The 24,303-nt window shown below is 42.3% G+C and overlaps 1 protein-coding gene across 1 annotated transcript in view; it reads right to left on the bottom strand.

Annotated features, from left to right (window-relative positions):
* IQCA1 (IQ motif containing with AAA domain 1) overlaps nt 1-24,303 on the bottom strand; it is a 229,572-nt gene that overhangs the window by 6,443 nt on the left and 198,826 nt on the right. The window contains exons 17-18 of the mRNA XM_027858297.1: nt 12,049-12,226; nt 1,793-2,031 (exon numbers count right to left, since the gene is read on the bottom strand). Of these exons, the coding sequence (XP_027714098.1) occupies nt 1,793-2,031; nt 12,049-12,226 (417 nt within the window). The remainder of the gene's footprint in view (nt 1-1,792; nt 2,032-12,048; nt 12,227-24,303) is intronic.

Below are 24,303 nucleotides of genomic sequence, written 5' to 3' on the forward strand. Positions count from 1 at the left end.
CTTCCAACTCTAAATCTAGGACCTTTGACCTTTCTCTACTTTTGTGACTTTGAACAATTATGAATTGCTTCTCTGGCCCCAGTTTCCCCCTCTGTAAAATGAGAGAGCTGGACTCCATGGCTTCTGAGGGGCAGTTGGGTGGACCAATGGTTAAAGCACCAGGCCTGGAGTCAAGAAGACCCGAATTCAAATCTGGCCTCAGACTCTTAGTAACTGTGGGACCCTGGGCAAGTCACTTAACTACTGTTTGCTTCAGTTTCCTCAAGCATAAAATGGGGATAATAATAGCACCTACCTCCCAGGGTTGCTGCGAGCATTAAATGAGCTCGTCTTTGGAAAGTGCTTAGCACAGTGCCTGGCCCAGAACGGGCCCAGAATGAGCCCGGAATGGGCTCTCTACAAATTCCTATTCCTGTCCCTCTCAGGTTCCTTTCAGCTCTAATTCTAGGATCCTCTGGTTGGCACTTTCAGTTATAATCTCTTCAAAGACATGTAAGAAATGCAAATGGATGAGGGAAAGAGGTTTTTTTTTAAAATATCATAAGCAAGAGTTTAAAAAGCAAATGCCTAGTCAAGAAAAGGTGAGGGGGGAACTCATTAATTTGGAAAGGATCAAAGAGGGGGCTGGATTAATCACAGCCCTGGAAGACAGAGGTTGGCAGTTCGTTAGATTTAAAAGGTTACCCCTCCCCCCCACACCCCTGAAAATCCTGGTTCTTGACACTGAATGAAATCAAGTTGGAGGTGAAGTGGGAGTTTTTGCCCCAGGTGAGACCCCTGCCCTCATGGCCCCTTCCTCAGAAGCATGGAGAGTACCTTGCTGGGGAGTAAAGGATTCTCTGTTTTGGTTGGAAAGGGATGCATTTCATAGAAACATTTCTTTAATGGCATCTCTGTGGCTTACTTCCAAAGAGGATAGGCTTTACATTTTTAATTTTTGAGGTAATTGGGGTTAAGTAACTTTCCTAGTGTCCAGTCCTCCTGACTCCAAGGTTAATGCTTTATCCACCACACCATCTAGCCCCTGCCTATAAAGATGACATACTTTAACAGAAATCCCAATGCCCTTTCCCGGAATAGTAAGACATGCTTAGTTATAGGCTTCCTCTGAGCTCGCTCCATCTTTTAGGTAGGTTAGCATAGTGGATAGAAGGCTGGCCATGGAGTCAGGAACACCTGGATACTAATCCTGCCTCAGGCATTTACTGGTTGTGTGACCTTCACAAATCACATAACCTCACTCAGCCTCAGTTTCCTCATTTGTAAAACAGGAATAATAAAGGCTTTTACCTCACAGGGCTGTTGTGAGGATCTAATGACATATCCATAAAGTGCTTTGCAAAATTAAGGTGCTATTAGCAATTATTTCTTCTGAATTTGGGAATATTGTCCCTCTATTTTATTTGAGTTGGGTTTTGTTTTGGGGGGGGAGTTGGGTTGAGGGTGGAGGCAAGTGAGTATCTGAGTGTGGGTGTGTCTTTGTTTGGTGGGGTCAAAGTGACTCCGAATATTAGATAATCACAGATTTTGAGCTGGAAGGCCATTGTGGTCAATCCTTGCCTCTTACTTCTGAAGAAACCGAAGCCCAGAGAATTTAGGGGACTTGCCTTTGGGGGCAGAAGTAGGTTTGGAGCCCAAGTTCTCTCAGTTCAAATATAGTGGCCTTTTTCTCTGTCCCTCCCAGCTCTCTAGATCAAAGACTCTCTTACCCTCCAGATGGAAGAGTAGAGGGTGAGGTCAGCATGGGGCACCTTCTGTGGCCAAGCCACAGACCTGGCTGTGCTCAGCTTACCTTAAAGCTTTCTTCCTCCTCTTTGTATACAGGGTCCATCCGAGCCAAGCTCGTGATGAACTCCACGGCTGTCAGAGCCTTTTGCTTCTGCAGCCGGATTCGCCGGTCAGTGAGAATGCTTTTTATGACTTGGACTATTTGTCCTTGGGTGAATCCATCGGTGATCTTGGAGAGACAACTGATGTTCAATGACTTGGTGATATTTCCTCCAGCTTGTTCAATCACTTGCTTCCACAATACTGGTTTGTCAAAAAAAAAAAAAAAAGAACATGGAAAATTGGATTAGTCACCACTCTGGCTTTCTCTTGAAAGCTTCATCTCAGCATGAAGAATGTGGAACAAGACTGCTCTGACATAGCCAGCTCCCATCCAGCTTATCCTTTGATAAAAATCTCCAATATCTCCCTCCATAGAGCTACTATTTTCTTAGAGTACCATACAATGAGAAAAAGTAGGGAATGATGCATTGGATTCTGAACTTGGAGTAAGGAAGATCTAAGTTCAAGCCCTGCCTTGCACACCTTTTAGATGTGTGACCCTGGGCAAGTCACCTAAAGTCTCTGAGCCTCAGACCACACTTGAGGACTATAAACTGTAAATGGGTTTCAGTGTGCATTGGTGAAGGCAATTGCCACACTCATGAAATATCTCAGGGAGTTGAAACCTTGACATACTGAATAATGCCACTGGATAGTCTGGCCATTTCTAAGGGATTCTTCTCCCTAAGACCAAAATCCACCTTTTTAATCCCTGACTCTCCTGATGATGGTGTGGAAAGAAGGAGCTCCAAGGAACTCAGATTGGAGGCATCCCAAGGGGCTGCCTTGTCCATAGAGTAGCAGCTGGAATTTTTAGTAGGCATTTGAAAGGTTTGCAAAGCCCCTTACAAATATTAGCCATTTGGGTCTCATAACAGCCCTGTGAAGCAAGCAGGAAGGATATTATTATCCTCATCTTATGAATGTAGAAAGTGAAGTCCAGATCATAGTGAATAGAGTACAAGACTAGGAGTTAGGAAGACTACGGTTCCGATCCTGCCTTTGACATTTACTAGGCAAGTCACTTAACATCTCCTAGCTTCAATTTCCTCAGCTGTAAAATTGAACTGGATTTCCTCAAAAGTCCCTTCCAGATCTAATTTGAACATTTCCCGTGATTTGTCCAAGGTCATATGGCTAGTAAATAGCTGAACTAGGATTTGAATCTGAATCCTCAAACTGCAAATCCAGCTCACTTTTCATGGCACCATCATTTGAACCTAGGTCTCACTAACTCACTAACTCTAGTCAGTCTCCTACTGTCATTGTATTTATCACATACACAAGTAAGTGTGTCTCATGGTCTCTATGTTTAACTTTCAATTACACAGACTATTCCACTAAGCAAAACACCTCATTTACCAACCATTTTGGATATGGAAATTGTCTGCCTAGACTTTTCTCTGAACAAATTCTTATTTTAACCTTATAATTTGTGACTAAAGAGCCAGCCTTGGAGTCAGGAAGACCTGGGCTCCAGTCCTGTCTCTGACGTGTCCTGGCTGGGTTGCTTTGCTCTGTGAGTCTCCCCAATAGCTCTCTAGGATTCTAACTGTGGATCAGTTACTCATGTCCATTGGTAAGGGAGCTTCCTTCTATCATAACCCTGAAGGATGAAATGTTACAAGTAGACCAGTTAGGTGTCTCAATGGGGAATTTTGGTCTACATGTAAAGTATTGCTAGGCTTAGTGACTCTGTGGCATCCTATAGCCAGAACTGGAAGGGATCTTGGAGGGCATCCAGTCCAACCTCTCCATTTTATAGAGGAGGGAAAGTGACTTGCCCAAGGTCACTCTGAGCCAGGGTTTGAACCTGTCAGATCCAGCACCTCTTTTCGTGGGTCATGCTGCTTCTCTTACTGGACATGGAGTTCAATTTTACCCCCACTTTGTCACCACCCTTCTCTACTGCAAGAAGGATACAAAGATGGGAGTCAAGCTCTAAGCCACTGGGAACATGTCGAGCCGGAAGTGAGGTGGTGAGGCCCTGTGTAATCCCGAACCCTTCTCCTGAACCCTGGGCTATGATGAAAACACATGACAAAGTTCGAGGAGACCCGAGTTACAAACTTCAGAATGGACCAAGCCAGAAAAATTAGAGGATGCTTATTTCCGTTGCCCAAGAACTCTTTATTTTACAAAAGGATTGACTGCAGGGTTCCTTGAATAAAACCCCAAGTCCTCTTGCTGTACTTAAAATACCATTTCAATGACAAAAACTCCATTCACATACCATCTTTGCCCCAACATGTCTACTCTTAATGGGAACTAAAGCAAGAGTGGGCCATATTCTCCGTAACTCATTGAATGGTGTCCTGGTGGCATGAAAGACTTAAATGCAGTTTGCAAAGGGACCTGATTTATAACTAGAGGTGTGTTAGGTACTGGGGAAATCGGGCTCGACATTTGTAAAGCACTTTGATGTTCCCCGAGGAAAAGGTTATTACATTTTTTAAAGTCTAATTTTTGTTGGAAGAGTTAAAAACTTTGACTTGAAACTAACCACAGGCCCACCTGACTAATCCTTCTCTAACAAACTCTCAACTGGGTATGAAATAAGGAAAATAAGCATAAAAATGAGAGTTATCCAATCTATAATGCCCAATGTTTCCCAAGTGCCTGTTTTGTATAAAGTTCTATGGCAGGCACTGGGGAGACTTAGAAATATAGGGTGGAAAAAAGGGAGAAAAAGTGAAGAAGTCCCCTCCTTCATGGGGCTTACAGTCTAGTAGAAGGTAATGCACCAGCACAGAGAGCTTGAATGCAAAATGTTAGGTGCATATAAAGATGCAAATTCTCATGTGCAGTCACATACAACTAAATGATAACTAGTGGAGGGGGTGCTGCTTGTCATGAACTTTATTTTTTTCACGATCGCAAATGACTTAATTTAATAAAAATGTTCACTTGAATGATTATTTTCTTAAAGCTTAAATTTGCTGAAAAGCCTCTAGGAATTTTTTTTTTACTAGAAGCATATAATGAATTAAATTGTGGTCCTCCTAATTAAATCCTTAGTGAGACAATAATACTTTTTCCCCCCTAACTTTTTATGTTTATTATTTCTTTATTTTTAACATTATTTTCTTTTTAAATTTTGAGTTCCAGATTCCCTCCCATCCCTCCCCCACTCACTGAGAAGGCAAACAATGATATCAATTATAGATATGAAATCATGCAAAACGTATTTCCATATTGGCCATATTACAAAAAAGCAGAAAAAAAAAGAAAACAAGAAAATTATACTTCAGTTTCCATTCAGAATTCATCCATTCTTTCTGTGGAGGTGGACAGAAAGCATTTTTTTCATCATGAGTCTTTTGAAATTGTCTTGGATGACTGTATTGATCAGAGTAGTCAAGTCTTTCATGGTTAATCATCACTACAACATTGCTGTTAATGTGTACATGATCTCAGGGTTCTTCCCACTTTATTTTGCATCAGTTCATATAGATCTCTCCATGTTTTTTTTTTCTGAAGCCATGACCTTCATCATTTCTTATAGCACAATGGTATTCCATCACAATCATATGCCACAACTTGTTCAGCCAGTCCCCAACTGATGAGCATCCCCTCGAGGTCCAGTTCTTGGCCACCACAAAAAGAGCTGCTGTGAATATTTTTGTCTATGCGGGCCCTTTCTTTTTTGCTTTGATCTCTTTGGGATACAGCCCTAGTAGTGATATTGCTGGGTCAGTTTTGCAACTCTTTGGGCATAGTCTCAGATTGCTCTCCAGCACTGTTGGATCAGTTCATTACCCCAACAACAGTACACTGATATACATGTTTTCCCTCATCTTCTCCAGCATTTGGCATTTCTGATAGGTGTGAGAGGGTACCTCAGATTTGTTTTAATTTGCCTTTCTCTAATAAATGATTTAGAATATTTCTTTATATGACTATCGATAGCTTTGATTTCTTTTTCTGAAAATTGCCTGTTCATATCATTTAACCATTTAGCAGTTGGGGCATGGCTCTTATTTTTACAAATTTGATTCAGTATCCTATATATTGAAGAAATGAAGCCTTTATTAGAGAAACTTGTTAAATTTTTAATATCATTTCATTGTCTATGGTACCTTTTTAGCAAAATGTTGTTTCCCTGATTATTTCTTTTAACTAGTCTAATTTTGTTTTGGCTTTGTCTGAGATCATGATGGCCACCCTGGCTTTCCTTACTTCAGCTGAGACATGATAGACCCTTCTCCAACCCTTCATTTCAACTTTGTGTGTGTCTTTCTGTCCCAAGTGTGTCCCTTGTATACAACACATTGTTGGATTCTGGTTTCCAATCCATTCTGCTATCTACCTCCATTCTGTGGGTTAGCTTATCCCATTGACGTTCGCAGTTATGATCATTAACCATGCGTTTCCCTCTATCTCATTTCCCTTCGTTTATCCTTCACACCCTCTTTTTTAATCCTGTCTCTCCTCAGAAGTCTGTTTTGCTTCCAATTACTGCCTCCCCCAATCTGCTCTCCCTCTTATTATCCCCTCCCCATTTCACTTTATCCCTTCCCCTCCTATCTCCCTATTGAGTAAGATAGATTTCTATACTCAACGATTATGTGCATATAGTCTTGCCTCTTTGAACCAATTCCGATGAGAGTAAGGTTCAAGTATTGCCTGCTACCACTACCCATTTCCTCCTTCATATAAAGCTCTTCCTTGCATTTCTCCTTTAAATGATAAAATTTGCCCTATTCTGCCTCTCCCTTTCCCCTTCTCCCAGTGCACCATCTTTCTCACCCCTATGTTTTTTTTTCCTGTTGGTGATTATCTCAACATGACTCACACCCATGCCCTCTCTCTATGCAGATTCCTTGTAACTGCCCTAATAATGATACAGTTCTTAGGAGTTACATGTATCATCTTCTCATATAGGAATATAAACAGTTTAATTCCATTGAGCCCCTTACGATTACTCTTTCATGTTTACCTTTTTATGCTTCTCTAAAGTCTTCTGTTGGAATGTCAAAATTTCTATTTAGCTCTGGTCTTTTCTTCAGAAATGCTGAAGTCCTCTATTTTATTAAATATCCATTTTTCCCCTGAAGGATTGTACTTTGTTGCTGGGTGGGTTATTCTTGGTTGTAACCCTAGATCCTTTGCCCCCTGGAATATAATCCAAGTCCTCTATTACTTTAATGTTGAAGCTGTTAAATCTTGTGTGATCCTGACTCTGGCTCCACAGTATTTGAATTGTTTCTTTCTGGCTACTAGCAATGATTTTTTTTCCTTGACCTTGGAACTCTAGGGTTTGGTTATAATATTCCTGAGGATTTTCATTTTGGGATCTCTTTCAGAATGAGAACAGTGGACTATTTCAATTTGTATTTGACCCTCTGGATCTAAGCTGTTAGGGAAGTTTTCCTTGATAATTTCTTGAAATATTATATCTGGGCTTTTTTTTATGATGGTTTTCAGTAGTCTAATAATTCTTAAATTATCTCTTCAAACTATTTTCCAGGTCAGTTGCTTTCCAGTGAGATATTTCACATTTTCTCCTTTTTTTCATTCTTTTGACTTTGTTTTATTATTTTTTGAAGTGTCATGGAGTCATTAACTTCCTCTTACCCAATTCTAATTTTAAGGAATCACTTTCTTCACTAAGTTTTTGTACTTCTTTTCCATTTGGCTAATTCTACTTCTTAAGGCATTCTTTTCTTCAGTAAATTTTTGTTCCTCTTTTATGATTAGACCAATTCCATTTTTATGATATTTTCCTCAGTATTTTTGTGCCTCTTTTACCAAGTTGTTTTCTTGCATCACTTTCATGTCTTTCCCCAATTTTGCCTCTACCACTTTGATCTCTCACCTTAACTCTTCCAGGAATTCTTGTTAGCTTTGGGCCCAATTAGCATCTATGTCTGAGGCTTTGCTTGTGGGTTTTTTTTAAACATTGTTGTCATCTTCTAAGTTTATGTCTTGGACTTCCCTGCCACCATAGTAAGTTTTTATGGTCAAATTCTTCCTCTTGGTTGTTTGCTCATGTCCTCAGTCTATTTCTTCACTTTGAACTTTATGTTAAAGTTAGGCTCTTTTCACTCGGTGGTAGGGAGACACCATGCCAAGCTTCAGGATTTTTTGTGCTGCTGTTTTCAGAGATGATTCTGAGGGTCTGCAAGATTTTGATGCTTCCAAGGAGGTGTTGTCCTGGAAGAGGTGTGGTCATTGCTCTCCTGGTCTGTCGTCTGATCTTTACCCGAGAAGGATCCCTGCTCCCCTATAGCCACAAATACCAGTGCTCCTCTTTGCTCTGGGACTCTGACCAGGTCCCCTGTTTTCCTGAAACCACTAGCACTAGTGATCTTCTTGGCCCTGGAATTGTGACCAGGGCCTCTGCTCCTTGTGACTGATCACAAGTACTCATTTCTTTCCTTCAGCTTCAACTCAGAACTTCTTATGGGCAATAGAGTTGCCAATTGGAACCAACTCCATCCAGTGACAGCAAAAGATCCCCTGTAATCTCTTTGTGATGAGTAGTCCAACCCCCTTACTGCCTCTGGGCTGAGAACTCCCAGAACTGCTGCTCTTGTTACGGACTTTAAAAGATGTGTAGGCATTTGATAGGTAGGGAGAGGGAATTCTCAGAAAAGTAAATGACCTGAGCAAAGACACGAAGTCATTGGGATGCAATAGTCCAGGGATATCCAGAGGGATATCCAGCTTGGCTGGAATGAAAAGTAATCAGAGGGGAGAGGGATGAGACAAATCTGGGAATATATAGTTAACATGCCAGGTCATGGAGGACCTTGGATGTCAGGAACAAGAGTCTAGACAATAGGGAGTCACTGATGACTTCTGAGCAAAGCAGTGGCTTGGTTAAGTCTATAAGTAAAAAAAGATCATACTTTCATATATATCTATGTAGATATATCTATATCCACATGTATCTATATCTGTGTATATGACAGATTGGGGTTGGGAGAGAGAGTGAAAGTGTGAAGACCTTCATGGTGGCTATTGTTATAGTCTGGGAGGTGGTATTGAGCACTTGCTCCAGGGGGTGGCAGTGAGAAGAGGCAGGATGGGACAGTGCATGAAATATCATAGAGGCAGAAAGGACTCATCACTAATGACATTAGAAGTGAGGGTAAGGGAAGAATGAAATATCCCCCCAGAGTTATCCATGTGGGGAATTGGGTGATTGGTCATCGGAGGAACTAGGGGAAGGGAAGATTTGGAGCTGGAGGATTATGACAGCAATCCCTAAATATCTGAGGGATGAGCCTTGTTCCGCCTGTCCCTGGGAATCCAAGCTAGGAGCAAAGGTGGGAGAGAGCTGGAGAGGGGCAGATTTATAGAGTCACAGAATCTCAGAGTTGAAAAGGTCCCTGGGGGCTCTGACCTAGAATCCTCCTTCCAAAATCCCTGACAAATGGCTGGTCATCGAGGCATCAACTGAAGACCTCTAGTGAGGAACACCCACTACCTCAGGAGAAGAATCTGGTGGAAAGAAAAGTGAGCTGGACTTGGAACCAAGATGACCCAGATTCCAATCCTGCTTCCAGTCTGTAGACAGTCACTTCACCTGAGGTTCAGTTTCCCCATCTATAAAATGGAGATAATAATAGCACTTACTCTCCACAGCTGTTGTGAGGATCAAATGAGACAATGTATGTAGGATACACTCTAGTGAGCTGTTATTACATATATATATATATATATAAATATATGTATGTATGTATCTGTGTGTGTGTATGTGTATGCACACATACATATACATATACATGCATATACATATATGAGAGAGAGAGAAAGGAAGAGAAAGAGAAAAACAGAAAAAGAGAGAGAGAGAGAGAGAGGGAGAGACAGGGAGAGGGAGAGGGAGAGGTGAGAGAGAGTCATTTTCACCTTCTGAGGCAGACTGCTGCATTTCTGGATGACTCTAACAGCTTCAGTAACAATGGTATTTCTTCTAATAGTAAGTTCTCACAACTGGAAGACCACTGAGCCGGGGATGGGACACAAAGAAGGGATGAGTTGGACTGTCCCAACTCTTACATCAAGCTGAAATTTCCCTCTTTGAAACTTCCAGCCATCACGCCTAGTCCTGTTCTCTGGGGCCAAGCAGAAGAATTGGTTCTCCTGACTTGGGACCTCCGTTCCAAGCCATCCTCCACTCAGCTGGTAAAGCAGTCTTCTTACATTACAGTCTGGCCATGTCAACACCCACCTTCCCCCCAGTCTACCATATGAGGTATGTAGAGAGCACTTTGCTAATAGTAAGCCACTAGATAACTCTGAGCTAGTCTTATCATTGTCTCCATCAGCTCCAGTGGCTATCTGTTGCCTTTAGGGTTTTGCCTTTCATAGCCCTCCACAACCTGTCCCCCTCCAGCTAAACTGATATCCCCCTATTCCCCGGGCACAGTGCTCCATCGGGGGCTAACAAAGACCCAGAAATGATGCCGCAGGAGAAGCCCCAGGGCCCAGTGGACACAATCCTGAGGTGGTAGTTAAGATCAGCCACTGCCCCCAGAAGGTTTCCCAGAGAAAGTTCTGACTTTGATCTATTTTATCATATCCAAAATATAAAAACAAGGCCCTCTTTTCTCCAGTCTATCCTAGATACATCTGCCAAACCACCACACCCAAAGCACAGTCTGATTGTGTTATCCCCTTGTTCAAGAAACCTTAGGGGCTCCCAATTGCCTCTAGAATACTACAAACAAACCAATTCCTCTTCTTGGCATTTAAAGCCCTTCACAGTTTGACTCAAACTGTTCACTTCTGACACGAACTGTAGGGCCTTAGGCAATTCATAGGATCTCCCTGGGCCTCAGTTTCCTTATCTGTAAAATGAGATAGTTGGACTACATGGGCTCTGAGTCTCCTTCCAGCTCTGGTCTATGATCTTATCATCCGTGGCCTTTCCAGGCTGTGCCCGTGACTCCTCCCCCTCACATGCTCTGGTTCCAGCCAAAGAAGCCTCTTAGCTGTGCCCAGATATGATGTCTGATCCTCTCTCCCTGATCCCTGGAGCGTTCTTCCTCTTCATCTTTTCCTTTTGAGAACTTCTGGCTCCATTCAAGGCTTAGCTCAAGGGACAATTCCCGATCCTACCACCCCTCCAATGATAATGTCTTTACTGTGTGTTTATTTTGTATCGACTAATAATAGCTAGCATTTATATAGCGCTTTGAGATTTGCAAAGTACTTTGCATATGTTAGCTTATCTGACCCTCTCAAACACCCTGAGAAGTAGGTGCTGTTACGAGGAAACTGAGGCAGACAGAGGTTGAATGGCTTTGCCCAGAGTCACACAGCTAGGCAGTGTTGAGGCAGGATTTGAACTCAGATCTTCTTGACTCCGGGTCCAGCTGCTCTATCTACTCACTGAACCACCTAGCTACTTCATCTGAGTAGAATGTAAGCTCTTTGAAAGCCAGGATCTCGAGTTGTGTCTCTGTTTTCCTAGCACCTAGTAGCCACGTGGGACACATAATAGGTGTTTAATAAATGCTCATTGGTTCTGATGGGGTGAGCTTTTGTATAGCCCAGGAGAATTTATCCTCTTGAAGGGCAGGACTTTTTATTTCCCTTTTGTCTTTGGGCACCCAGCACAATGCTGACAATAGCTCCGACAGGACATCTCACATGCTGGCTGGTACATAAATGCTTCTTGAGTTGAATTTATATCTTAAAATGTGTGAAAAGAAACAGCTCTTGGCTTCTTAAAACAATCAACCAAACAAATATCAGTTAGGCAGAGCCAATTAGGAGCCTAAGCTCAAAGGATGATCCAGGTCTGAGGCGGGAGAAGACACTGTTTTATTGTCCTTTGGGAACGTGAATATTTTGGTGCTTTGGAAAACAGATAAAGAAGCTATGAAAAAGATGCTAAATGTCTGTTCAATGAGGGATTCAGTTCTCCCTTTCTGTCAAAAGAAACATTAGCATCCATAAGGGCTCTTGTCATCTGCCCAGCCCCAAATAATCATCCTCATCCAGTTTCATCTCGTCTACACGATGTGGAACACATTCATGACAGAACAAAGCCATATCATTGCACTTTCATGAGCCGATGATTTATACTCCCCACATCATCTTTCGATGAAATTCTCAGGGGTGGAGGCTTCTCCAGATCCTGAGTTTTGCGTAAATCATTTCTGATGAAAGAAAGGAGAGAAAAGCAAGGCATGCCCCTAGGAACACAACCGGTGACTGGGGCTATGAGACATTGGGCTTGTAAAAGGAACTGAGGGGACTTGCCGAATCTGGAGGCGTAGTCTGGCCTGGGGATCATGATAATCTTCTGGTAGACTTTGCACAGGGGCTTGATATCAGCCTCAAAGGGGCGCTTCGTGGTGCCCACAATCAGGATCCGATCCTCCGGCTTCATCAGCTTTATGATTTTGGGCAGCTGCTTTTTTAGGCGTCTAGGTTCCATCTGGGGAAGAGAAAGACAAGAGACACTGACTCAGAGAGAGAGAGAGATAGAGAGACAGAGAGACAATGACAGAGAGAAATAAAGGCAGAGAAAGAGACAGAGAGACAGAGACAAAGGCAGAGAAAGAGAAAGAGAGAGAGAAAGACAGAGAGATATTAGGTTGGATAAATGGGAAGGATTAAGGGCAGGACAAATCAATCAATCAATCAGCATTTATCAGGCACCTACTGTGTACCAGGCACTGTGCCAGGCAGGCATTGAGACTGCATTCTTGGCAAAACTAACTAAAACATCAGAAAGTTCTGACTCTCAGTGAGAAAATTTCCTGAGTTCTGTGTCCTCGGACAACAATTGGCATGTCTGGTCAGTTCAGGGCTTGCTTCCTAGTAGGGCCTCGTGATTTGAGCTGTTGGTACTTCCTCCATTATTCATTTGTGGAACAGAGGAAGGAAAGAAATAAGGAAGGAAGTGAGCACCTGTCCCAGGGGCCAATCCTCTGGACAAGTCTGGGAACCTTCAGCCACTTCTCTGCAGGAAGGAAGCTTGGTGGGCTTCATGGTGATGCCTGGATGGAGCAGGAATTTTTTCTCTCCTCTTGGTTTGTTTGTAAATGAATTGCTTTATGAGAAGAGCTAAATGTTTTCTTTCGTGTCTGGCACAGCAAAGACATACTGAGGTCTCAGCTCGAACCTCCCCAAGGCCTGGTCATGAGGGAGGTGGAGCTTATCTGTTAAAGGCAGTTTCTTAATAATTAGATGCCTATTGCTTTTGTATGATTTTGCCATGAATGGGAGGGGCTGAGGAGGAGTCGAGGTGAAGAGATCTTGCAAACCACTGAGTTCAGCCCTCTCATTTTACAGATGAGGAAACTAAGGCCCCCAGAGGTTGTGTCTTGCCCAGTGTCACAAAGTAGATCATAGGATCTTTGATCTAGAATTAAGAGGGACTTCAGAGGTCAAGTATTCCAATCCCTACTCCTCCCGCCACCCCATTTTACCGATAAAGGAACTGAGGTCCAGGGAAGTGACTTTCAAAGGGTCACACGAATAATAAGTGCCAGGATTTGAACCCAGGTCCTTTGACTCCAAAGCTGGCACTATGCTGCCATACGGTGACTTAGCAATTAAGGGTCAATTAGGTTTCAGTCTAGGACCGAGTCAGCCAACACTGGTCCAATTCTGACCTTCCACTGGACTCTAGCTGCCTCTTCTTTCTCTTGACTTCCATCACTGTCCACTCCCAGGTGGCATATAGCTTCCACTTCCCCTCCCTTCTCTCTTCTCTGGATCCCCAAACATGGCTTACAGCTGTGGGGTGCTATAAAGGGGGATGGCCTTGAAGGTCAGTCCCTTCCAGATAGAGATCGATGACATGGTGACCTCTTTGTAGCCATTTTCTTTATCTCTGTTGGGGATCCAACAGCTTCCCCACTGTGAGGACCAGACAAGTCCCTTTTCCCATCCCTCTTGAGATTTGTGAGTTGCTACAATCAATCATCAACACTTATTAAGCCCCTACTGTATGCCAACACCCCTACTGTATGCCAACACCATGATCACAAATAACTAAAGTACTGTAATGCCAGCTTTCTCTATGCCCCTCTATGCCCCTCTATGTTCCCACTGAATTTGTTGTTGTTCAGTTGTTTTCAGTTGTGGTTACATGACCTCATTTGGGGTTTTCTTGGCAAAGAGACTGCCATTTCCTTCTCCATCTCACTTGACAGATGAGGAAACTGAGGCAAATAGTGTTAAGTGACTTGCCCAGGGTCACACAGCTAGAGTGTCTGAAGCTGGATTTGAACTCAGGAAGATGAGTTTTCCTATCAACTATCAACCTATTAGCCTTAGGTCAAAAGAAAAGGCTACATGTATATTTCAAGTGGAAAAAGTTAGGATGGAGCTGATCACTAATTACAGAATCTGCATTTAAGGAAAGAGGGAAGCCTTGAACCCAGCAGCCTTGAGTGGCTTTGTGCCATGCTGTGGGCATTGCTAGCTTACAATTAGCCCAGAAGTAGCAGTGGGTCCTTGGAGTTGGTGGTCACAAGCAGCTAAAAACCACAAAGAAAGAGCTGCTCCTGGCTCTTGGGAGGCCTAGAGGTATTTGAAGTACACACAATAGCAATAGATGTGAAACATCTAAAAGAGGATTTTCTTTTGGTTTCCAGATTTCTTTTCTGTGTGTTGGAACTGGAATAAGTGACAGAGAAAGCAGGCACGGGAAAAACCGGGGATGAGAAGAGGGACAAATGGGAGTGGGTGGTAGGTGGAATCGCCCACACTGAGGCCTTTAAACAGAGGCTGGATAACCACTTGTTGGATAGGTTTTTTTTTTTTTAAATAGCATTTCATTCCCCCTCCCCCAATTACATGTCAAGACAATTTTTTAGCATTCATTTTGACGAGATTTTGAGATGCAAATTTTTCTCCCTCTGTTCCTCCCTCCCTTCTTCCTAAAATGGTAGGCAATTTGATATAGGTTCTACATGTGCTGTCACATAAAATATTTCTATATTAGTCACAGTTGTGAAAGAAGAAACAGATCAAAAGGAAAAAAAGAATAAAGTAAGTGAAAAGAGTCCATCTGTTCTTTATCTGGATGTGGATGGCATTTTCCTTCATGAGTCCTTTGTACTTGTCTTGGATTATTGTGTTGCTAAGTCATTCGTAGCTGATCATCCCACAATGGTGCTGATACTATGTACAATGTTTTCCTTGTTCTGCTCATTTCACTTTGCATCAGTTTGTACAAGCATTTCCAGGTTTTTCTGAAGTCTGCCTGCTCATCATTTCTTATTGCACAATAGCATTCTATTACATTCACAGACCCCAGCTTGTTCAGCTATTCTGCAATTGATGGTCATCACCTCAGTTTCCAATTCTTTGCCACCACAAAAAGGTTTGCTATAAACATTTTTGTACATGTGGGTCCTTTCCCCTTTTTTATGATGTCTTTAGGGTACAGACTTAGTAATGGGATTGTTGGATCAAAGGGTATGCAGAATTTTATAGCCCTTTGGGCACGGTTCCAAATTGCCCTCCAAAATGGTTGGATCGGTTCATTACTTCACCAACAGTGCATTAGTGTTGCAATTTTCCCACATTCATTCGAACATTTATCATTTTCCTTTTTTGTCATTTTTTTTGTCATATTAGCCAATCTGATAGATATGAGGTGGTGCCTCAGAGTTGTTTTAATTTGCATTTCTCTAATCAAGTGATTTAGAGCACTTCTTTATATGCCTATAGATAGCTTAGATAGATAGATAGATAGATAGATAGATAGATAGATAGATAGATAGATAGATAGATAGCTTTGATCTCTTCATTTGAAGACTGCCTATTCAAATCCTTTGACCATTTGTCAATTGGGGAATGGCTTTGTACTTTTAAAATTTGGTTCAGTTTCCTATATATTTACGAAGTGAGGCCTTTATCAGAGATACTTGCTGTGAATAGTTTCCCAGCTTTCTAATCTTGGTCGCACTGGATTTGTTTGTGCAGAAGCTTTGAAATTTAATATAATCAAAATTACCCATTTTATATTTCATAATGCTCTCTCTCGTTTGGTCACACGTTCTTCTCTTCATTGATCGAACAGGTAGATTATTCTTTGCTCTTCCATAAGGAATTTTTTAGTTTTTTAGTTTCCTTATGGTGTCACCCTTTATGTCTAAATCACATGCCCGTTTTGACTTTATCTTGGTATATGGTTTGAGATGTTGGTCTGTACTTAGTTTGTTTTCCAGTTTTCCCATCTGTTTTTGTTTCCTTTAAGAATTTGGTGCTATACTACTTGGTGCATATATGTTTAGTATTGATATTACTTCATTGTCTATGGTACCTTTAGGAAGACATAGTTTCCTTCCTTATCTCTTTTAATTAGGTCTGTTTTTTTTTTGTTTTGGCTTTCATTTTGTCTGAGATCAGAATTACTACCCCTGCATTTTTTTTTTTACTTCAGCTGAAGCATAATAGGTTTGACTCCAGCCCCTCACCTTTACTCTGTATGTCTCTCTTCTTTAAATGTGTTTCTTGTAAACAACATATTGTAGCATTCTGTTTTTTGATCTACTCTGCTATTTGATTCTCTTTTATGGGAGAGTTCATCCCATTCACATTCACAGTTATGATTACTAACTGTGTATTTCCCTCCATCCTATTTTTTTCTCTTGTCCTCTCTCTCTTTTCACCCTTTCCTTCCTGGACAGTGTTTTGCTTCTGTCTTCTTCCTCCACCCTGTCTGCTCTCTCTTTCATTAGTATCCGCCCTTTACTTTATTTCTTCCCCTCCTCCTTTCTTGTTGGGTAAAATAGACTTCTATATTCAACTGATTTTGCATATTATTCTCTCTTTGAGCCAATACTGATAAAAGTAAGGTTCAAGTGATGTCAATCACCCACCCTCCCCTTTCCTTCCACTATAATAGATTTTTTGTGCATCTTCATGTGAAATAATTTACCTCATTCTACTTCTTCCTTCCTTCTGTACTCAGTGTGCTCTTCTTTCTTATTCCTTAGTTATTATTATTTTGTTTTGCTTTTTGGCTAAGCAATGGGGTTAAGTGATTTGCCCAGGGTCACAGAGCTAGTAAGTGTCAAGTATCTGAGGCCAGATTTGAACTCAAGTCCTCCTGACTCCAACGCTGGAGCTCTATCCACTGTGCCACCTAGCTGCCCCCTCCCCTTAATTTTCTTTTATGTCATTCCCTCAAATTCACCTTATACCAATACTCTATGTATATTCCTTCTAGCTGTACTAGTAGCAGTGCAATTTGTAAGAACTATACTATCATCTTCCCATATAGGGATGTAAACAATTCAGTTCCATTGAATCCTTTATGGGTTCTTTTCTCTTTTTACCTTTTTAGGTTTCTCTTGGGTCTTGATATTGGAGATAAAATTTTTTGTTCAATTCCGGTCTTCTCCTTATGAAAGCTTGAAATCTTTCTATTTCATTGAATGATCACTTTTTCCCCTTCAAGTATTATGCTTAATTTCGATGGGTAGGTGATTCTTGGTTGTAGTCCTATCTCCTTTGCCTTCTGGAATATCACGTTCTATGATCTCTGATCCTTTAATATTGCAGCTGCCAAGTCCTGTGCAATCCTGATTGCGGCTCCCTGATATTTGAATTACTTCTTTCTGGCCACTTGAAGTATTTTTTCCTTGACTTAATGGTTCTGAAATTTGCTTATAATGTTCCTTGGAATTTTTATTTTGGGATCTCTTTCCTGAGGTGATCAGTGGATTCTTTTAATGCCTATTTTGCCCTCTGGTTCCAGTATATCAGAGAAGTTTTCCTTGATAATTTCTTGAAAGATGCTGTCCAGGTCCTCTTTTTGATTATGGCTTTCAGGAAGTCCAATGATTCTGACATTGTCTGTTCTGAATCTATTTTCCAGGTTAGTTGTTTTTCCAGTGAGGTATTTATAGTTTCTTCTATTTTTTTTCATTCTTTTGAATTTGTTTGATTGATTCTTGATGTCTCATAAAGTCATTAGCTTCCATTCCCAATTCTAACTTTTTTTTTCTGGTGTGGTGATTGGTGTTAAGTGACTTGCCCAGAGTCACACAGCTAATGAGTGTTTTGTGTCTGAGGCTGTATTTGAACTCAGGTCCTCCTGACTTCAGGGCCAGTGCTCTATCCACCAAGCCACCTAGCTGCCTCCCCCTCCCCCCAATTCTAACTTTTAAAGACTTATTTTCGTCAGTTAGCTTTTGTACTTCCTTTTCCATTTGACCAGTTTTACTTTTTAAGGAGTTGTTTTCTTCAGTGGATTTTTATATCTCCTTTTCAATTTGGCCAATTCTACTTTTTAAGCAGTTGGTTTTTTCCTAAGATGTTGACTCTTTTTTCATAATTCTCTTGCATCACTCTCATGTCTTTTCCCAATTTCTTGTTTACCTCTCTTATATGATTTTTAAGCTCCTTTCGGAGTTCTTCCATGGGTTCTTTCTGGGTGTGAGACCACTTCCCATTTTTCTTTGGGGTTTGTCCATAGATATTTTGACATTGTTTTCTTCTTCAGAGTTTGTGTCTTGATCTTCCTTGTCACCATAATGACTTTCTATGGTCAGATTCATTTTTTGTTGTGTTTTTGCTCATCTTTTTTGGCCTTTTTCCTTTCTTTTAAATTTGAACTTTCTCCTGGGGTGGAAGGGGTACTATCTCAGGGACTGTAGGACCTGGTTGTTTACCTGGTGCTGTAATAATGTTGCCCTGAGGCCCATGGAGGACCTGCATGTCTGGGTTGAGGTGGGGGGTGGCTGGTGCTGCTGGAGGCCATAGGGGTCTGCCAGCTTACCTGGTGCTAAGCTGGTGTCCTAGTGTTGGTGTCTGGCATGTGCTGATATCAGTGGAGCAGCTGCCTATTTGCTTAGGGCTATGTTGAAGTATGTGGCAGTTTTCAGAGCTGGAATCTGCCTGTTCCCCTGGGTATGCTGAGGCACTTGGGGGTCCTGGTGTTGGTGTTTGCCTGCTCTGTCACCCTGGCGCTCTGGATCTCCTGCTGGTTTGCTGAGGTGGGGCTTGCTGGGGTGCTTCCTGTCCTGGACTGTTGTTCCCTGTTACCCAAGCGAGAGAGATCTTCAAAGTTTCTTGGGCTGAAAGATTGTTTCACCCCATCATTTTGCTGGTTCTGCTGTTCCAGGATTTGTTTTGGGGTTCTATCTTATGGTTGTATAGAGGCAAATATTGGAGAGTTATGTGATTTACTGCTTACTCCACTCTCTTGGCTCTCAGAAGTCTCAAAGCTTGTTGGATATGTTGTAGCCGGTATTCCACTGTGGGCATGGGTTGGCCTGGGTGACTGCTAAGGTCCTTGGTAAGGCAACCTTTGGTGTATGCTACATACAGAGAAATGGTCCAGTAGCCTAGGGTGTGGCTGGTAATGCCCTTGTGGGCGTATGAAAGGATATTCACTGCCCTCATCACTGACTTTATGGCAGCTGGGGTCAGAATTGTCCTTGGACCCAGCTAGGTGGTATTCATGTGACCTTGCCAACAAGGTTGGGTGCATCTTAGGTGGCCTTCAAGGCCAAGAGCCATGAAATCCCATTCTAAGGGATCTAAATCTCATTTTCCTCATGAGACCAAGGCTTAGTGATAGATCAGGAGGTTGTTATTGGGATCTGGCTAGGCCAGGAGAAGACAGATCTTCATGGGGTCAAAATTGTCACTCTTGCTTTTGGGGTTTGGACCCTAGCCTTTGATGACACTCCCACCCAGGATGGTGTGTTCTACCACAAGGAGCTCAGAACTAGCTCCTAAGGGCACCCAGCAGTTCTGAGGTCCTTCACTTGCAATAGAATGTATACTAATTGTGGCCAGGATCTGTGTCCAGACTTTCTATATCCCCACCAACTATCATTGTAGTTTACACAGTTTTTTTGGGATGGTGGTGGTGGGTGGGACCAGACATGTGATTTCATTAGCATAGGGTCACCTGATAAGTAAACTCTGTCTCCCAATGCATTTCAACGCTTTTTCTAGAATCTTCAAGAATTGTCTGGAGAAATGAGAGGTAAATCAACTTGTCCAGAGTCACATGGTCAATACATGCCAGAACTGGGACTTGAATTCTAAGCCTAGCTCCCTCTCTGCTATGTCACACTGCCTTGTGCACAGTAGGCACACGTTGAGTTGAAGCAAAGGTGGTGATGAGAAGTAGGAGAATAACACACGAGAGAAAAGGGAAGAAAGAGTAAATGGATAGAGTGATAAAACTTTCTTTTTCTTCTTGCCACGTCCCCAGGAGAATAGAGCATGTGCCCCTGCAGTGTGTTTGGTATCCTCATCCAACATCTATATGTCCCATCTCTGGAATTAATCAGAGATAGCTGCCCTGCCCTCAAGAGACTTACATTATGACATGATCTCTTATTTTGAAAATGAGGGAATCAGACCAGAGGATATTTTTGGGGGGCCAGGCAATGGGGTTAAGTGACTTGCCCAGAGTCACATAGCTAGTAAGTGTCAGGTGTCTGGTCTGATGCCAGATTTGAACTCAGGTCCTCCTGACTCTAGGGTCAGTGCTCTATCCACTGCACCACGTAACTGCCCCTTCACCAGAGGATATTTAAGAGGCCTTCTAGTTTGAAAGTTATAAAAGTGATACATATCTAATCAAATCAAATGCTTGGAGGGAGGAGGGAGAGATAATTTGGAACTCAAAATGAAAAAAAAAGTTAGCATTTTTGTTTACACGTAATTGAGAAAAAAATAAAATAAAAATTAAATGAAAAAAATTACGTAAGTGATCAATGGTTCAAATCCTTCCTCTGCCACTTACTACCTGTGTGACCTTGGATAAATTACTGAACCTCTCTGGGCTTCAGTTTCCTTGCTGCAAAATGAAGGGCTGGACCAGATGGCCTCCAAGGTCCCATCCAGCCTGAGGTCTGTGACCTTATGAACTTGGGTAAGTTCTTTCACCCTTACGGGCTTGTCAAATGAGGGAGGAGGCCTAGAAGGTTCTGAGGCATCTTCCAGTTCTATGATCTATGATTCATTAATAGCCTTATAAACACATATGATGTTGTACACATCCTTGGCTCCCAACGCAGATACTGCAACCAGCCATTGTTATGCTGAGGACACCAGTAAAAAAACTCCAAATCCTCAGTCCCTCTAAAGTTCCCAATCTGTTCCTCTGGGCTCGACAGCCTGAGGAGTACATTGGGGTAGGTGGCCAATACACTCTCCTCTTCTCTCTCCCAAACGATTCCTTTGCAGGGACTTGGCTAGAGGTTTCTACCACTATGCTGACAGAAGCCCTGCCGTTCACTCAGCTCCATCCTAGAAGACCAGCCCAAAGGGCATTGCCAAGTCTCTTTGACCAATGTGAATGTACATGAATGTCATATTACCCCATCTCTTCCAATGGCTTTCAAGGACTTTTTGCACCTAGGCTAAAGCCTTTGGCTGATTGAGTCAATGGAGGTGTTCTTTTCTGGTATCAGGAGTGGCATCTTGTAATTACTTTAAATGGGGCAGGGTAGTTTGGTGGTCTATTTACTCAATTGATCCCCACCTTTACATTTAAAAGGTCCGTTTTCCATCGCATCAGTTTTGTAAATGTGGAGCCGCTATAGCTTTGAGGAGGTACCTTCTAGGCATTTGCTTCATTGATCTCTTTAAGGAAAAGGTCATTGCTCAGATTTTAGAAAGGGTCTGTCCATCCAAATGTGTGTACCAGGAAGCAACAAACAAGCTGAGTCCTATGAATATAGCTAAAAATCCCTTTAGGAGAATCAGCAGGTTTACATGTGGATTCTGTGAGGTGGACAGTTTGGGAACATTCATCAGCCTCTAGTAGTTAAGGCCGGGAGGTACCTTCAAGGCCATCAGATCCAACCTCCTCATTTTATAGACCAGGACACTGAAGCCCAGTGAGAAGCAGGCGACTTCTGAGCTTGCAGGGATGGGGATTCTGGTCCTCTGATTTTTAAATCCGAGCCTCTTTCCACTGGACATTCTAAGCTCACTTAGGGTACTCTTAGGAATGGTGGGTGGTAGTTCTGTTTTCAGTGACACGATTACAAGGAACCTATGTCTGTTTTATCATGCAATTAGTCAAAGCATTTATTAAGTGTCTACTGTGTGCCAGGCAATGTGCTAAGTGTTGAGGATACAAAGAAAGATTAAAATAATCCTTGCCTTTAAGGAGATCACACTCTAACGAGGGAGACAACATGTAAATGGGTACATACAAGACAGAGCCAGTGAAAATGGATATCTCAGAAGGGAGGCATTAACAACTGGTTCAGGTAAAAGAGGAGAGGGAGAAAAGGTTTCCTGCTGAAGGTGGGATTTGAACTGAATTTGGAGAAGCCAGAACAGCTATCAGGTGGAGGCTAGGGGGAGAGCATCTCGGGCATGTGGAATAGCCAATGAGATGGGAGGTGGCGTATTGTGTATGAGGACCAACAAGTAGCCTGGTATAGCTGGATCATGGGGTGAATGGATGGGCAGATGTAGAAGGTGGGAAGGGGCCAGGTTCTGAAGGGTTGGACTGCCAAACAGATCCTGGAGGCAAGAAGGAGCCATGGGGCATTGAATTAGGAGGCAACAGAGTCAGACTGATGTTTTAGCAAAATGGCTTTGGCAGCTGAGTAGAGAGGATGGATTGGGGCAGGAGAGAGGCCAACCAGAAGGCGATTTCAGGTGACAGCCAATGAGGCCTGGAAATGGGGTGGTGCCTGTGGGAGTGGAGAGAAGGGGATGTATACCAGAAATATTGTCAAGGTTCTTTGGTTTTTAAGATCCCTTATTTTGGCATTTGCTGCTTAATGAGTCTTAAAAACCTTTATTTCTGACTGGTTTTGTTTGATAGACCCCTATGACAAATATTTCTACTATGATTTGGAGGCATATCAATTTGAAGTTTTATCCACTTCATAGAGTGAGAACCCAGAGCCCAGGCTCAGAAGACAAAATCAGTCACAGGCTCCTTTACATGGGTCACTGAAGCAGGAATCAAGGGCCTCCCGGAACAAAGCACTGGCCCTTAATTCCAGGTGGAGAAACGGAACCCTCCAGAAGTTAATGTCTTGTTGGTGACCCAGTGGTGAAGATGGGCTTCAGTCCCTTCCCAGCACAACAACTGGGCTTCCACTGCAGCCACAGCAGGGCTCGGGAAGGTGAGAGTGACTCATTTACCAAGATGCTCTCATGTAATTTCTGCTATTCTTCAGCAGAAAGAAATGAGTACCCCCACAGAGCAATCATTGGTTACCTTTTCAGCCGATCTCTTGGATTACATTATAATGTAATTGGCTCATTCATTTTTATTCGAATAAATTAAATAACGCAAACAACACTAATTTTATACTTGGAAAGCACTTGGTAGATAGGATTTGAGGTGCCATCTGACCTAATATCGACAAAGAAGTGATAGCTTATCCTCTCAGCCTTGCTCTTAGAGACAGTGAAGTTAGATAGAAATACAACTTTGCTACTCTGTGCTATTAATTTGGACAACTCTAAAGTTGTGATTAAGCCAAGGTCTGGATGTTTTCTGAATGCAACAGGAAGTACTTCATGTTACACTCATTTGTGATGTTTGAGAGGCTGACACACTGGGACAGTGTGGACAGGAGATCCTGGCATTGACTAGCTGGCTGACAATGGCATGGTTGCTTTCTTTCTCTGAGTCTTGCTCTCCTCATCTGTAAAATGAGAGGTTTGGACAACATGTTCTCCAAGGTGCCTTCTAGCCAGAACAGTCTTTAATTCCAAGATGTGAATCCCACTTCTTTCATGAGAACCAAGATCTGGAGCTGAAAGAGACCTGAATGGTCATAGAGTCAAAACTAAGTCTCAGAGAAGCTTTAAGTGATTTGCCAAAGGTCACACTAGTAGGACATGGCAGAACTGGGATTTGAACTCAGATCTGTTGATTCCCAGTCCAGTGTTTCACCCACTCACTGCATCATCTATCAGCTACCATAGGACAATTGATCTCCACTCTGTCTCTAATGCCATGGACTGAGTGAGTTCCCCTGCAAAAAGAACCTGAGTTCCTGGGATCCTAATTCTCCTAAGGGTAGGCCTGCCTAGTTTTCACTCAACTCCAGAAATTCAGGAAGTTTGAAGTCCTGGCACATGTGTTTAGAACTGGAAGGGTGTTGTAGCCAAAACTCTTCATTTTATAGGTGAGAAAACCAAGGAAGCAACATGTCTTGCCCAAGATCACAGAGTTTTTGGGATTTGAATCCATGACTTCAAATCTTCCATCCTTTCTACTGTTCCATGCCCAGTCTGTAAGGAAACCAAAGCAATTTAAGGGCCATGTTCCTGTGATTTAGATGCAACCTCGAGGTTGAGGTACCTCTTAGCATCACCTGTGGACCAGCTGAGACTTTTGCAGCTCAGTGTCCTAGAATCTGCCTAGAATAAGCAAACATAGCTGACTGTAGGGTCTGTGTCAGACTTCCAACAGGATATCATTTTTGCCTCAGTGATCCAATTGTTAATATAAACTATTCTGACCTCCTTTTCAGAGCGAGGTTGTGGATTACTTAAATATCTATCTATCTATCTATCTATCTATCTATCTATCTATCTATCTAT

Source organism: Vombatus ursinus, unplaced genomic scaffold (genome assembly GCF_900497805.2).
Source record: "Vombatus ursinus unplaced genomic scaffold, bare-nosed wombat genome assembly UNPS02012901.1, whole genome shotgun sequence".
Classification (NCBI taxonomy): Eukaryota; Metazoa; Chordata; class Mammalia; order Diprotodontia; family Vombatidae; genus Vombatus; species Vombatus ursinus.